The sequence below is a fragment of the Oryctolagus cuniculus genome, chromosome 11, assembly GCF_051225735.1.
Source record: "Oryctolagus cuniculus isolate XC-2025 breed Fujian yellow rabbit chromosome 11, ASM5122573v1, whole genome shotgun sequence".
Classification (NCBI taxonomy): Eukaryota; Metazoa; Chordata; class Mammalia; order Lagomorpha; family Leporidae; genus Oryctolagus; species Oryctolagus cuniculus.
In genome coordinates, this window is record NC_142877.1 from 73,406,383 (window position 1) to 73,420,726 (window position 14,344).

The 14,344-nt window shown below is 39.8% G+C and overlaps 1 protein-coding gene across 5 annotated transcripts in view; it reads right to left on the minus strand.

Annotated features, from left to right (window-relative positions):
• The window catches only part of PTPRR (protein tyrosine phosphatase receptor type R), a 287,862-nt gene that overhangs the window by 235,938 nt on the left and 37,580 nt on the right, over nt 1–14,344 (minus strand). For all 5 annotated transcript variants that reach the window (XM_089308692.1, XM_008256786.5, XM_070052633.2 and 2 more), the window contains exon 2: nt 10,236–10,534. In XM_089308692.1, the coding sequence (XP_089164818.1) occupies nt 10,236–10,534 (299 nt within the window). The remainder of the gene's footprint in view (nt 1–10,235; nt 10,535–14,344) is intronic.

Genomic DNA, 14,344 nt, shown 5'->3' on the forward strand with positions numbered 1-14,344 from the left:
AGATTTTAAAATAAAAATATTGCATAGTAACAAAATAGCATGCATTATTTATAAGTGTTTATGACGAGGGAGAAATAGAAAAAGAAAGAAGGAAAGAAAAAGGAATAAAATCAGTCACAGTGTACACAGAGAATAGTTCTTCACACTTTTAGAGAGAAAACTGAGAATTCCAAGTAAACTTTTTTTTTTTTTTTAACAGGCAGAGTTAGTGAGAGAGAGACAGAGAGAAAGGTCTTCCTTACATTGGTTCACTCCCCAAATGGCCACTATGGGTGGCGCACTGTGCCAATCAGAAGCCAGGAGCCAGGTGCTTCTTCCTGGTCTCCCATGCAGGTGCAGGGCCCAAGCACTTGGGCATCCTTCACTGCCTTCCAGGGCCACAGCAGAGAGCTGGACTGGAAGAGGAGAAACCGGGACAGAATCCAGTGCCCCAACCGGGACTAGAACCCGGGGTGCCGCCACCACAGGTGGAGGATTAGCCAAGTGAGCCGCGGTGCCAGCCCCAAGTAAACATTTTCTCCAAAGAAAATATACCTTTTGTTTATCCACAGATCCCAATTTTTGAAATTATTGTGGAAATTTTGGAATAAGAAGGTGATTTTTCAGGCTGTAACATAAAGAGGAGGAGCATTTTGCATTTTCATTAAAGAAGCCTTGTAATAGAACAGTTTATGCATTCTCTGGATATAACATCTGTTTTTTTTAGTCCTGCTTGTTTGTTTGAAATATTCCCTTGCTGAAGATTTAAGATCTATGGAACATAAATAATTTTCTAAGTGATAAATATGAGATTCAATATATCAATTATATAGCGAGTAGAGTTTATAAAAATCAAATTCTTTATATATTGCTTGATCAGATTCTATAAAAAGAATACTGTATATGATAGATTAAACTTTTATATCTCCTCAAAATTTGCCTCCTTATACAAATAAATGTGTTGGGGGATATGTCAATACTTAAATGATAAAACTTATTTTTTTTTATCTTTTATTTAATGAATATAAATTTCCAAAGTACGACTCATGGGTTACAATGGCTTCCCTCCCCAATACCGTCCCTCCCACCCACAACCCTCCCCTTTCCCACTCCCTCTCCCCTTCCATTCACATCAAGATTCATTTTCGATTATCTTAATATACAGAAGATCAGCTTAGTATACCTTAAGTAAGGATTTCAACAGGTTGCTCCCACACAGAAACATAAAGTGAAAAATAATAGATGATTTTTTTTAAATGATGATGAAATCAGATCAGACCTATTGTCATGTGATAAAACATATTTTAAAGTGATGATGTATAGAAGTATTTAATAACTTAGAAAGGTGTCCATAATATAAACTAAGTAAAAAATTACAAATATGCATATAAAATTCCATATAAATTAAATACATACATATACAATTACATATATAAAATAAAAGCATATATAGGTATTAGGGGATTTCAAAAAGCTTATGAAAAATGGGATTAAATGATAAATTTATTTTTGTGTGAAAAATTTGAAATTCTTGCAGTTTTTTCCTAATATACATCTTCTATTAACTTTGAAGACTATACACACATATATATTTATACACACGTCAAGATACCATTGATTATCTAATAGCTAAAGATTATTTCTATTTCCTCTCTCTTTTTCTATAGTATTTTCTAAACATTTTACAACTTTATAAAACCCATAACTTTTGGAATCAGAACAAATTTATAACTAAATTATTCTCTGCACATGATATTTAAGGTACCCAGAGATCCTGGCTTTTCTTTAGTATGGTAATCAATTAAACCAGCTTGCTTAAGAGTTCATTCTAATATTGAGTCTATATGATCCAAAACAAGCAGATGCATTAAATAGCCTACCATTGTAAAGTCACATTGACATTGAGGTAGCTTAGCCTCTCAGATTTCCAGAATGTGTGCTCCTTGCTGCTTTGGTAGCTAGAAATGGAGAAAAGCAACAGATGGTGACAGTTATAACTGTCAGGATGCCAAACTCAAGAATGGAATTTCTACTTCAAGACTATTTTGCAAGGGGACAATAATGCCTGGGGAAATCTAAGCACAAAGTTTTCCAAAACGCAAATGTTTGGGATAAAAACAAAGGTGATTATATAACAAGATTTTATAATTTAATAGGAAGCATTTACATTAAGAGTAGAAAAAAAAAGGTTAAACAAACTCCTGAAGTAGGTTACAGAATATCTTTTCCTAGAATTTCCTAAGAATAAAATCTAATTTGACACTATGGTTCATTTTTTATTTTCTACGGAAGGGTCAAATCAAGTGATTTTTGAATACTAGGAATGAATTAAGCTACCATCAAATATTCATTGACTGGCTACTTTTATTTATGGAAAAATTTATTCTCTCATGGAATTTCTACTCAATGTTGGGAGAGAAAATATACAACAAGATCATATAACAACAGGTAATTAAATGCTAAAATTGTGCACTAAATAAAATTTTCTTAATAATAAGATGGACTATTTATTTAATATAAGCTTTTGAATTGTTTCTTTGGTATCAATTCATTCTTTCAACAAGTAGTTCTGGAGCTCCAGCTGTGGGCCAGGTACTGTTTTGGAGATACACCTAGAAAATATAGAAAAGTTCCAACCTTGAGGAATTTACAGTATACTGAGGGAAGAAAGAGACACGAAAGGCAGTAGCTGAAAGTTCATAAATGTAAGGAAGAAAAATAAGCAATAAGGTGGGAAAAATATTTTTGGAAGCTATAATTTTAAGTGGGGAGTCACTGTGGTCAGGGTGTAAGACAACTCCCTCCTTTCAGTGATGCAGTATATTCTCAGTGTTTATGTATTTTTTTTTTGTTTTCACATTATCTAAGCTCTCTATTGAAATTTAAGTAAGAAAATGAAGAAGCAGAAGAAGGAAGCAGATAACTCATTCTAGCTTGAGGTCAAAATAATTCAATTTAAAAATCACTCAAAATTTCAGTTCCAGAAACAAATGCATTCTGTTATTTGACACTGATTTATTTAAAAAATTTATTGAGCCTTCATTATATGCTAGGCATAAGAATTACAGAAAGTGTAATCTAGGCAGGAAAATATGAAGGATAAAGTTCCTGATTCAGGAAGACTTTTGCTGTCCAGCAGTAGAGAGATGGCCGGAGCAGTAGGAGATAATATCAGAGACACAGGGATTGGCCAGATGGTGTGCAGAGTTTCCCAAATTCCTCTGACTCAGGAATCCTCTAGGACACTTGTTGAATGCAGATTTCTGGGCCTCATTCAAGAAATATGGAATCAGAATCTCCAGGCAAGAACCCTTTGAATCTTAGATTCCAGGTGATGTAAGATGTAGGCCGAGGTAAGATGTCTGGATTTTATTACTATAGTTATGGGAAGGAAATGGTGAGGGAGTGAGGGAATGAGTATGACAATGAGAGTGAGAGTGAGAGTGAGTGAGACAGTGAGAGAGTGAGAGGGTGAGAGAGAGAGAGAGAGAGAGAGAATCTCTTATATGCCTGTTCATTCTTTCAATGTCTCCTATGCCTGGGGCTGGCTGGGCTAAAGCCAAGAGCTGGGAACTCAATTTGGGTATCCTAAAAGAGTGACAGGAGCTCAATTCACTTGAGACATTATCTGCTGTCTCCTACAGTGCACATTAACAGAAAGCTGGAGTCAGCAGCAGAAATCAATATCGAACCCAAGTACACAGGTGCTTCAACCAGCATCTGAACTGCTAGGCCAAACACCAGGCCCCTTTGAAGTTTTTATACGGACTCAGTTCTCTGTGGCACTTCTGTTTCTATTTCTCAATGTATACATGTATGTTTTCAATTGTTATTTAACCAATCTCCTGTGTGGTTACTTTTTTTTTTTTTCTCAGAATTCATATCAGTATGGTTCTAGGGCCGTGTGCTCTAGAACCATATTGAAAGACATCTGCGTCACATCCCACATGTTAAATAGACTTGTGGCTTTCATCAATTTAGCATTTTTGAATGGTATTTACTATTTTGATGCTGGATGACCTTAACGTATAGTAACTCAAAATTTTCCCAAAGCCAGCATTTGGATCATACTTTATGTGAGCTTGCTCACCAGGGACAAGTTATTTATTTCAGGAATGAGTCTAGGCACCTGCTTTCCCTATGGTTCAACATAGCCTTATTATAGCCCATAAGCAGTCACCATCTAGAAGTACAGAGGCTACAATGGTTTGCACTAACTTGAGACTTTTGGGGGAATGTAATAGAATGGAACCAACAGACCGAACTAACTGCATAGTCCTCATTAGCAAGCCTTCTAGGTTTCAGGACATATCCTAGGCACCTTATCTTTATTCTGCTGGAGTGAATTTGTTGCCTATTTGTGGCACTATTAGAGTTAAGAGTATGACCTCTGTCAGTTTGCACAGCCTCATTTCTGAGGCTCAGGTGTAAATCCTTATATCCTCCTTGTTTCTTGAAGAGCTTATTTTGTCTTAATAAAAACCAAAGTCCACATACTCTGCGTTAGCACACACTGTGGTGCTATCTAGCATGATTCTATCTTTGCTGTTAACAGTGCCCCAGTTTTTATTCAGGAAACCTCTCCTCCCATACACTACATATAAGGAAGCTCCAAGGGTTGGGCATGCATTTTAAGTTTGAAGTACTCAGCCCAATCTCATCATCTGGCTACCTATTGTTCACAGATGAAATGAGTTCTTAAATTTGTTCTAGTTCCAGGGAAGCCCAAGGTACTATTTATAAGTGTGAAAGCGACACTCTTTCCAACCGAACATGACCATGCAAGAATGACATTGGGCCGGTGCCGCGGCTCACTAGGCTAATCCTCCACCTAGTGGCGCCGGCACACCAGGTTCTAGTCCCGGTCAGGGCGCCGGATTCTGTCCCAGTTGCTCCTCTTCCAGTTCAGCTCTCTGCTATGGTCCGGGAGTGCAGTGGAGGATGGCCCAAGTGCTTGGGCCCTGCACCCCATGGGAGACCAGGAGAAGCACCTGGCTCCTGGCTTCGGATCAGCGCGGTGCATCAGCCGCAGCGCACTGGCTGCGGCGGCCATTGGAGGGTGAACCAACGGCAAAAGGAAGACCTTTCTCTCTGTCTGTCTCTCTCACTGTCCACTCTGCCTGTAAAAATAAAAATAAAAAAAAAATAATGACATTGTGGGAGTTTCAACAAACCACATTGTGACAAAGAAAAGAGAACCAGGGGCCAGTGCTGTGGTGCAGCAGGTTAACGCCCCGGCCTGAAGTGCTGGCATCCCATATGGGCACTGGTTCAAGACCCAGCTGTTACACTTCCAATCCAGCTCTCTGTTGGGCCAGTGGAAGATGGCCCAAGCCCTTGGGCCCCTGAGCCCATGGGGGAGACCCAGAAGAAGCTCCTGACTCCTGGCTTCGGATCGGCACAGCTCTGGCCATTGCAGCCAAATGGGGAGTTAACCATCGGATGGAAGACCTCTCTCTCTCTCTCTGCCTCTCCTCTCTCTGTTTAACTCTGACTTTCAAAGAAATAAATAAATTATTTAAAAAAAAAAAGAAAAGAGAACCAGTCTGAGAAGGCTGTCACTCCACAGGAGGTAGAGCAGAGGATTGATCCCGGTCATATTATCTGAGCTTTTGACTGAACCATACTGAAAGCCAGATAAACTACAAAGGCGTAGGTACTTGAGGCATTAATTTTTTTTTCTATTTTGGGTTGGATTTGTTGTTACCTGCAATAAAATATTCTTAACCAATACACTTGCTTGACATGGTTGAATTCTATTGCTACATCCATAGATTAAACATGTATAGGGCATTCACTACACACATGTAAAATTAAAATTAAATCAATTTGTATATTGTAATGTGTCCAATAATTATTTATACACATCACACAACACAGAAAATGCAAGATAATTTTACCATGGCAGGGCAATACGAAGATGGAAATTTCAAAGACCTTCAAAGCGCATCCTCTTCCCATATTGGAGTGCCTGAGTTTGAGTCCTGGTATCACTTCTGATTCCAGTTAAGGCACATGCTGACAGGAAGAAGGTGCTGGTGGTTGAAGTGGTTGGGGTTGGGTCTCTAACACCCATGTGGGACACCCGGATTGAGTTTTTGGTTCCGAGCTTTGGGCTGATGCAGCCCTGCATGTGGCAGGCACTGGGGAATGAACCAGTAGGTGGGAGATGCATTTCATTTCCTCCCTCCCCCCCATATATATCCTGCCTTTCTCTACTCTCCCCTGCCCTCCCCTACCTTTCTTCCTCTTTCCATCTCCTTCCTTTTTTATCCCTTTTCTTTGCGGAGTATGCAATAATCAGCACCCCCATGCCCTTTTCACTAACACTTAAATCACCTCCTTGTCTTTCGAAAGCCTCAGGAGACCCAATTTTTCTCAGATCTTGGCTATGCCAGAGGATCCCTAATACAGAAACTTATGGTGAACTGGAAAGACCTGTAACTACTTCCATTCCACCCATCACTTGCACTCCTGGGTTCTTTCTTCACTGATATTGGTGGCCTTGAAGCCTGTGAAAATCCTAGGGTCCCAGTGATAAGAGGTGTGAAGTTTCCAGCACACAGTTGACTAAAGGCATTTCTCCCTCCCCTCTGCCTTTCCACAGAACTGACCTTGAGATCATACATACTCTTTCTACATTGTGTTTGCACAAAAATCCTAATAACAGCTTCTTAATTGAGTTTTTGGAACATAATTACCATTCTTTGGGATAAACATTCTAATTATGCTGTCCCCTTATTGGAACAAATAAACTACAGATTTTCTTGTTTACAAAAAGAAAGATGAAAAAGGAAAAAAAAATCATTTGTGGACAAGTGCTTTGTGAAATGCTTTGTTTTGGCAAATTGGACATCAGGAGGCTGGCGCTGCGGCTCACTAGGCTAATCCTCCGCCTTGCGGCGCCAGCACACCGGGTTCTAGTCCCGGTCGGGGCACTGGATTCTGTCCCGGTTGCCCCTCTTCCAGGCCAGCTCTCTGCTGTGGCCAGGGAGTGCAGTGGAGGATGGCCCAAATGCTTGGGCCCTGCACCCCATGGGAGACCAGGATAAGTACCTGGCTCCTGGCTTTGGATCAGCGTGGTGCGCCGGCCGCAGCGTGCCAGCCGCGGCGGCCATTGGAGGGTGAACCAATGGCAAAGGAAGACCTTTCTCTCTGTCTCCCTCTCTCACTGTCCACTCTGCCTGTCAAAAATTTAAAAAAAAAATGGACATCAGGAAAGAATGAGGAACACATATATCTTTCATGTTCCCATTAAATTTCTCATTCTACATTCATTGTCAATGACCTCAGAAAGAAGGCACAAAGAAATATTGGAGGGGAAAAAAGTGATCTCTTCCTCTGAGTTGGGAAGGCTTAGAAGTTACATATAAAATTTGGAGGCTGGAGATCACTTTTTGAGTAATTTTCCCAGTTCAAGAAACTGATACTTACTAACATTGCCCATTTTGACACAAATTAAGACATAAATGAATTTGTTAACACCATTGCAGCATTCATTAAGCAATAAGTTCTGCATTGATATATGCATTTTTTTGTACATGTGTACCCTATAGACACAAACACATTCCATCAAAGTCACTAAGCTACCCTTGTTTATATCCCTTTCATCCTCTATGCTCTGTTCCTACATCTATCTTCTGGATAAAATGGACACTCACAGCAGCTGAATCTTTAGTTGCATGTAAACACTTTGCTTGTTGAGGAGACCAAAAATTATTGATTTATTTTAAAAGTAACCCCACCTGTCTTGTTTTACTACTGAGTTGTCATGCAGGTAAGCAATGTAACTAGATTACAAAAAACATAAGCAGTAGCAATTGTCATTGCAAGATATTAAAGGAGTAACATGATTGCTTCATCAAGAGAGGGAGGCAAGACAAATATAGCAAAATTCCCTATTGCCTCTGTGTAGTCATCACTTAAAAGAAAGAGCCCTGCTTCTTCATGAGTCTCCATACCACAAATAGCCTGAAAGTGAAATGAGTCACCCAAATTCCTCATTAATGCCTTTTATTGCTTATAATATTAAATTAACTAGACAACACATGTCACCACAAGATTCTACCAACCCCTCCAACTATAATCCACAATGACTAAGAGTCAAAGACTTGGACTGGCATTGTGGCACAGTAGGCTAAACCTCCACCTGTGATGCCAGCATCCCACATGAACACACATTCGAGTCTGGGCTGCTCCACTCCCAATCCAGTTCCATCTGCTAATTTGCCTGGGGAAAGCAGTGAAAGATGACCCAAATATTTGGGCCTCTGCACTAACATGGAAGATCTGGATGGAGTTCCAGGCCCCTGGTTTCTGCCTGGCCCAGTCCTAGCCATTGCGACCATTTAGGGAATGAACCAGCAGATGGAAGATCAATTCATTTTCTTCCTCTCTCTCTCTCTCTCTCTCTCTCTCTCTCTCTCTCCCCCCCTCTCCCTCCTTCCCTTCATCTCCTCTCCCTCCCGCCCCTCCTCCCTCCCTCCCTCCCTTCCTCTTTCTCTCTCTGTAACTCTGCCTTTCAAATAAATAATAAATCAATATTTAAAAACAAGAGTCAAACAGAAAATAAAACATTCAATGGTTTGCAATAATATGATGGTTACTAGAGGAAATATCTCCCACGAGCCCTAGCATTAACACAAACATAGCCAGGCACAGATATTAACATCATTTATCATCACTGAATAGACAAACATTGAATAGACATGACTTTCACCTTTAGAACATGTCACTCATGCCAATGCAAAAAACTTGCTTAAGTGTTTGAGCAGGCCAAATGACCCACATATTTTCTTTTAATGGGTTCATCTTGTATTCTCAGTTTATGATTTTTATTGATTTATTGAGATTCCACACCCCTCTTTGAAATGTCTCAAGCAGAACAGGAGAGCCAGTTTCATTTGTCTCTATTTCCAGATACCCTACTTGACAACTGTATCATAATACTCAGTGTATACTAGCTTAAAACATCAATTATTCTCATACTAAGTATATTGTATGTAGTAGATTAAAACTAAGAGAAAACTAAGCTTGTTAAATTTAATTACATTTGGGGGTCGGCGCCATGGCACAGTAGGTTAATCCTCCACCTGCAGCGCTGGCATCCCATATGGATGCTGATTCTAGTCCTGGCTGCTCCTCTTCCAATCCAGCACCATGCTGTGGCCTGGGAGAGCAGTGGAGGATGGCTCAAGTCCTTGGGCCTCTGCACCCATGTGGGAGACTCAGAAGAAGCTGCAGGCTCCTGGCTTCAGATGGGTACAGCTCTGGCCATCGCAGCCATTTGTAGAGTGAACCAACGGCTGGAAGACCTTTCTCTCTGTCTCTCCCTCTCACTGTTTGTAACTCTACCTTTCAAATAAATAAATACAATCTTTAAAAAAATGTAATTATATTTGATATACAGAGAGATTGCTAAGATGCAAACATGGTTTCATTGTATTGCCTTGGCCTGAAGTGTCAGCCCATTTGATTTCAGAAACAAATGCAATAACAACTATTTAGCTATTTATTTATAGTTTTAATGTGGATCCTTCTATTATTTCAAATAAGAGGGATAGTGGGTCCCTCTCATTTAAAATAGGGTTAGAGGGACCCGGAACCTAACCATAACCCTAATCCTAACCCTAACCCTAACCTTAATCCTAACCCAACTTCAGCATTTATTTAAACTATAACCTCCACAAATTGGGAACCTCTGGTCTGAGTTACTTATTCTGAAAATGTAAGCAGTGGGACAATTATATCATCTTGATTAAGAACAGATGATGCTTTTCCAGTGATATTAGAGATATTATCCACCAAGTATTCCAAAACCATCTTATTTACTCCAGAAACAGAAAACTCTCTCCTCCTGCACTCCATTCCTCTCAGCTGTCTCTTTTGTTATAATTTAAGTCAAGTGACCAAAGGATCTTTAGTTAAGTACTATTTTTTTTCACAGAGGCTGACATAAAATCCTACTTTTTAGAACAAATTAACATAGAAGGCTTAGTATAGGATATGATCTACTATAATGCAAGTTTTCCTAAAGTAACTTTTATTCAAATATTTATTAAGCATTTGCTATGTACCACGAGTTGTGCTATGAGCAGAGGATACAGACAAATTTTATGGTTTTATGGGAGGAAGCAAACAGACAGTAACCAAACCACAGAAAGAAACATCAGAAGGAGAAGTACTGTGGTAAATAATTGTTTTCTTTCTCAAACGCCAACCACAGAGCCTGAGCATCAGTTAAATGCGGTACTCACCACCACAATTACATTCGCTGCTGGGACTGGAAGATTTTCCACCTCAGGATCCTGACCAGACACGGCCAATAGATTGAGAGATGGGTCATAGGCGGGTCTAGGAAATGCCGAATTAACCATCTGGTGGCGTTTGCGTATTTGAGCTTCAGAAGAGGCATGGTAGCTATGTTTATATATCTTTTGTGGAGCTATTTCCAGGCTCTTCTCAATGTCTTGTGAATGGTGATAAATGAATATCGGCTTCCCAACCTTCTTCTGATGAATCGCCAGAAAGGGATCATTATTTCCAGAAAAGCTTCCTGAAAGAGGAAAAAGCAGGAAGAAAATCAAAGATCCTGTTCAGTAAGACTGGCAGAAATACTTGATAAAGAGAGTGAACCTTTCTTAGAAGACTTCGGCTTGTGCAGGATTTAGATTAGTTTGTCACCACTTTTTCCCCTGCTGCATCGTCTCCTACAGATAGAACATACTTGCTGATGTGGAGGCACCTTGGAGAGTTTATGTGGACAAAAGTGGGCGTAGTTTGAAAAAGCCCTATGAATTGGATATTCTGTACTTTTATTTTGGAAGGCATTTCCTCTTCTACCTAAACTCACAGCTCTAATGGCCCATTAGACTTCTATTTCTAGATGTCCTATATGGTTCTCAGATGATAAACATTTATATCATATTTAAACTTTCCTTCCTTTATATTACATTTCTTACAACTTTCATTACATACTTATTTTACCTAGCTTGTATTATAATTGGATATATGCAGTTTCTTAAAATTCTTGCAGAATATTTTAAGCTCACTGAGGGAAGAAATTTGAATACATTCATGCTGGTTGCAATGTTTAGTTGTCTAACAATATCCATTCTCTTTTTCTGACAAGCAATATGGTCATACAGATAAAAACTGCATTCCCCAGCTTTCTCTACAATTATAATGCCATTTGGTCAAGATATAGCAATTGGGTTGTGAGGCAACACGGCATGAGAAGAGACAGGATGTGACCTGCTCTGTGCTCTATCTTTCTACCTTTTCTCCTTTGTGCTAGTTAAAATGAAGATGACCTGGTGGGAATATGAGGCAGGAGCTATAGCTAAAGATGGCAGGGCAGTAAGACAAAAGGATACTGCTCTATGACAAAAGTAGAATTATCATCCATACCAAAGCCCAGAGTTCCCACTCAGATGTTATATGGGAAAGAAATAATTCTCTATCTTCTTCCAGCTACTGTTATGTTATGTTATGTTAAATACTTTGTTAGTAACAACTGAGCCTAATACGAATACATTCATTCTTATTTCTCCTTTTTCTCCCTAGATAATTAACTATTTACTTGAAAGGGAGAATGACAGAAAGACACATAGACATAAACACACACAGACACATACACATACACACAGAGATAGGAGCAAGCGAGAGCGCGAGAGAGAAAGAAATAGAAGGAGAGACAGAGAGAGAGAGAGATCTTCCATCTGCTGGTTCACTCCCCAGATGGCTTTCATGGCCAAGTTTGGGGAAAGCTGAATCCAGGAACCTGGAACTTCATCCTGGTATCCTATGTGGGTGACAGAAGACCAAGTACTTGGGCCATCTTCCACTGATTTCTGAGGCACATTAGTAGGGAGATGAATCAGAAGTGGAGTGGGGCCCAGCACTGTGGTGTAGTGCTGGCATCCCTGATTTGAGAACTGCCTGGCACTGATTTGAGAACTGCTGCTCCACTTCTGACCCAGCTCTCTGCTATGGCCTGGGAAGTCAACAGAAGATGGCCCAAGTCCTTGGGCCCCTGCATCCGCACTGGAGACTCAAAAGAAGCTCCTGGCTCCTGGCTTTGGATTGGCGCAGCTCCGGCTGTTGTGGCCAATTGGGAAGTGAACCAGTGGATGGAAGACCTCTCTTTCTCTGCTTCTCCTTCTCTCTGTGTAACTTTGACTTTCAGATAAATAAAATAAATCTTTAAAAAAAAAGTGGAGCAACTCCAACCAGTATTCCAATATGGATATGGCCAACATTGCAAGTGGTGGCTTAATTCACTGCAGCATATCAATGGTCCCTCATCTATACTGATTCTATTAAATTATCTATTGAATTGAATAACTGCTTCTCCTAATTTGTCAGTGGCCACAGATGGAAGTAGATGACACATGTGAATCAAAAAGAATATCATGGGGTAGGCATTGTGTTAAGCTGGTGTTTGGGACCCCTGTATCCCATATTGGAGTGCATCATTCTAGTCTAGACTACTTCACTTTCAGTCTGGCTTCCCGCTAATGCCCAGCCTAGGAAGCAGAAGATGATGGTTCAAATTCTTGGGTCCCTGTCACATTTTGTGAGGTACCTGGATGGAGTTTCAGGCTCCTGGCCTTAGCTTGGCCTAGTCCTTGATGTTGGAATATTTGGGGGAGTGAATCAGTAGATGGGAGATTTTACTCTCACTTTTACATTAAAATAAACATAATTTTAAATAAAATAAAAGGATCTCATATGTCTAAAAAAATAGCACCGACTTGATTAGCTCTTGTCCTGACGGTTGATGTACAATGTAATACTTTATCCATTTTAGTATTTTTTTTTTTTGTTCTAGTACCATTGGTTGAACTCTGTAATTAACACACAATTATTCTTAGGTGTTTAAATTTTAACTGAAAAGTGATCCCTGTTAGGAATTTGGAAAACATTATGCTGAGTGAAATAAGCCAATCCCAAAGGGACAAATACCACTTGTTCTCCTTGATAGGTGACAACTAACTGAGCACCAAAAAGGAAACCTGTTAAAGTGAAATGAACACTATGAGAAACGGTGACTTGATCAGCCCTCACCCTGACTGTTGATGAGCAACTTGATATGTTATCCCTCTTAGTATTTTTTTTTTGTTTGTTCTACTTAATACTTTTAGTTGAATGCTGTAATCAATACACAATTATTCTTAAGTGCTGAAACTTAACTGAAAAGTGATCCCTGTTAAATATAAGAGTGGGAATAAGAGAGGGAAGAGATGTGCAATTCGGGACATGCTCAAGCTGACTTACCTCAAACAGTAGAGTTAGAAACATACCAGGGGATTCCAATTCAATCCCATCAAGGTGGCATGTACCAATGCCATCTCACTAGTCCCAGTGATCAATTTCTGTTCACAATTGATGATAATGATAGGACTAAGAACCAAAGGGATCACATAAACAAGAATAGTGTCTGCAAATACTAGCTGATAGAATCAAAAAGGGAGAGAATGATCCAGCATGGGAAGTGAGATACACAGCAGACCCATAGAATGGCAGATGTCCTAAACAGCACTCTGGCCTCATAATCAGCCCTTAAGGCATGCGGATCTGGATGAAAAGCCCATGAGACTATTTCAGGCATGGAAAGCCCAGACACTCTGGAAAAAAAAAAAAAAAACCTAAATGAAAGATCTCCGTGAGTGAGATCCCAGTGGAAAGAATGGGTCATCAAAGAAGGAGGTACCTTTCTCTGAAGGGAGGAGAGAACTTCCACTTTGACCATGGCCTTGTCTAAATATGTTCAGAGTCGGTGAACTCAGGGGGCTTCCATAGCCTTGACAGCTCATGACAAGAGCCTAGGGTGATTACTGAGGCCATAAACAAGAGTGTCAATTTGTTAAGTCAACAACAGGAGTCACTGTGCACTTACTCCTCATGTAGGATCTTTGTCCTTAGTGTGCTGTACATTGAGATTTAATGCTATAACTAGTACTCGAACAATATTTTTCACTTTATGTTTTTGTGTGGGAGCAAACTGTTGAAATCTTTACTTAATGTATGCTAAACTGATCTTCTGTATATAAAGAGAAACGAAAATGAATCTTGATGTGAATGGAAGCGGGGAGGGAGTGGGAAAGGGGAGGGTTGCGGGTGGAAGGGATGTTATGGAGGGGAAGCCATTGTAATCCATAAGCTGTACTTTGGAAATTTATATTCATTAAATAAAAGTTAAAAAAAAATAGCACCAGGTCAAATGCCAATTAGAGAAGCAAAGAGTTCCTCTCTATAAAATGATAAGTAAGCAAACAAATCACAAGATAGTAATGCCATCCACTTAGTGCCTAGCAAACTTAAGTATTTTGTACCTTTCCTTGGCAAGCCTACGGCAAAAATA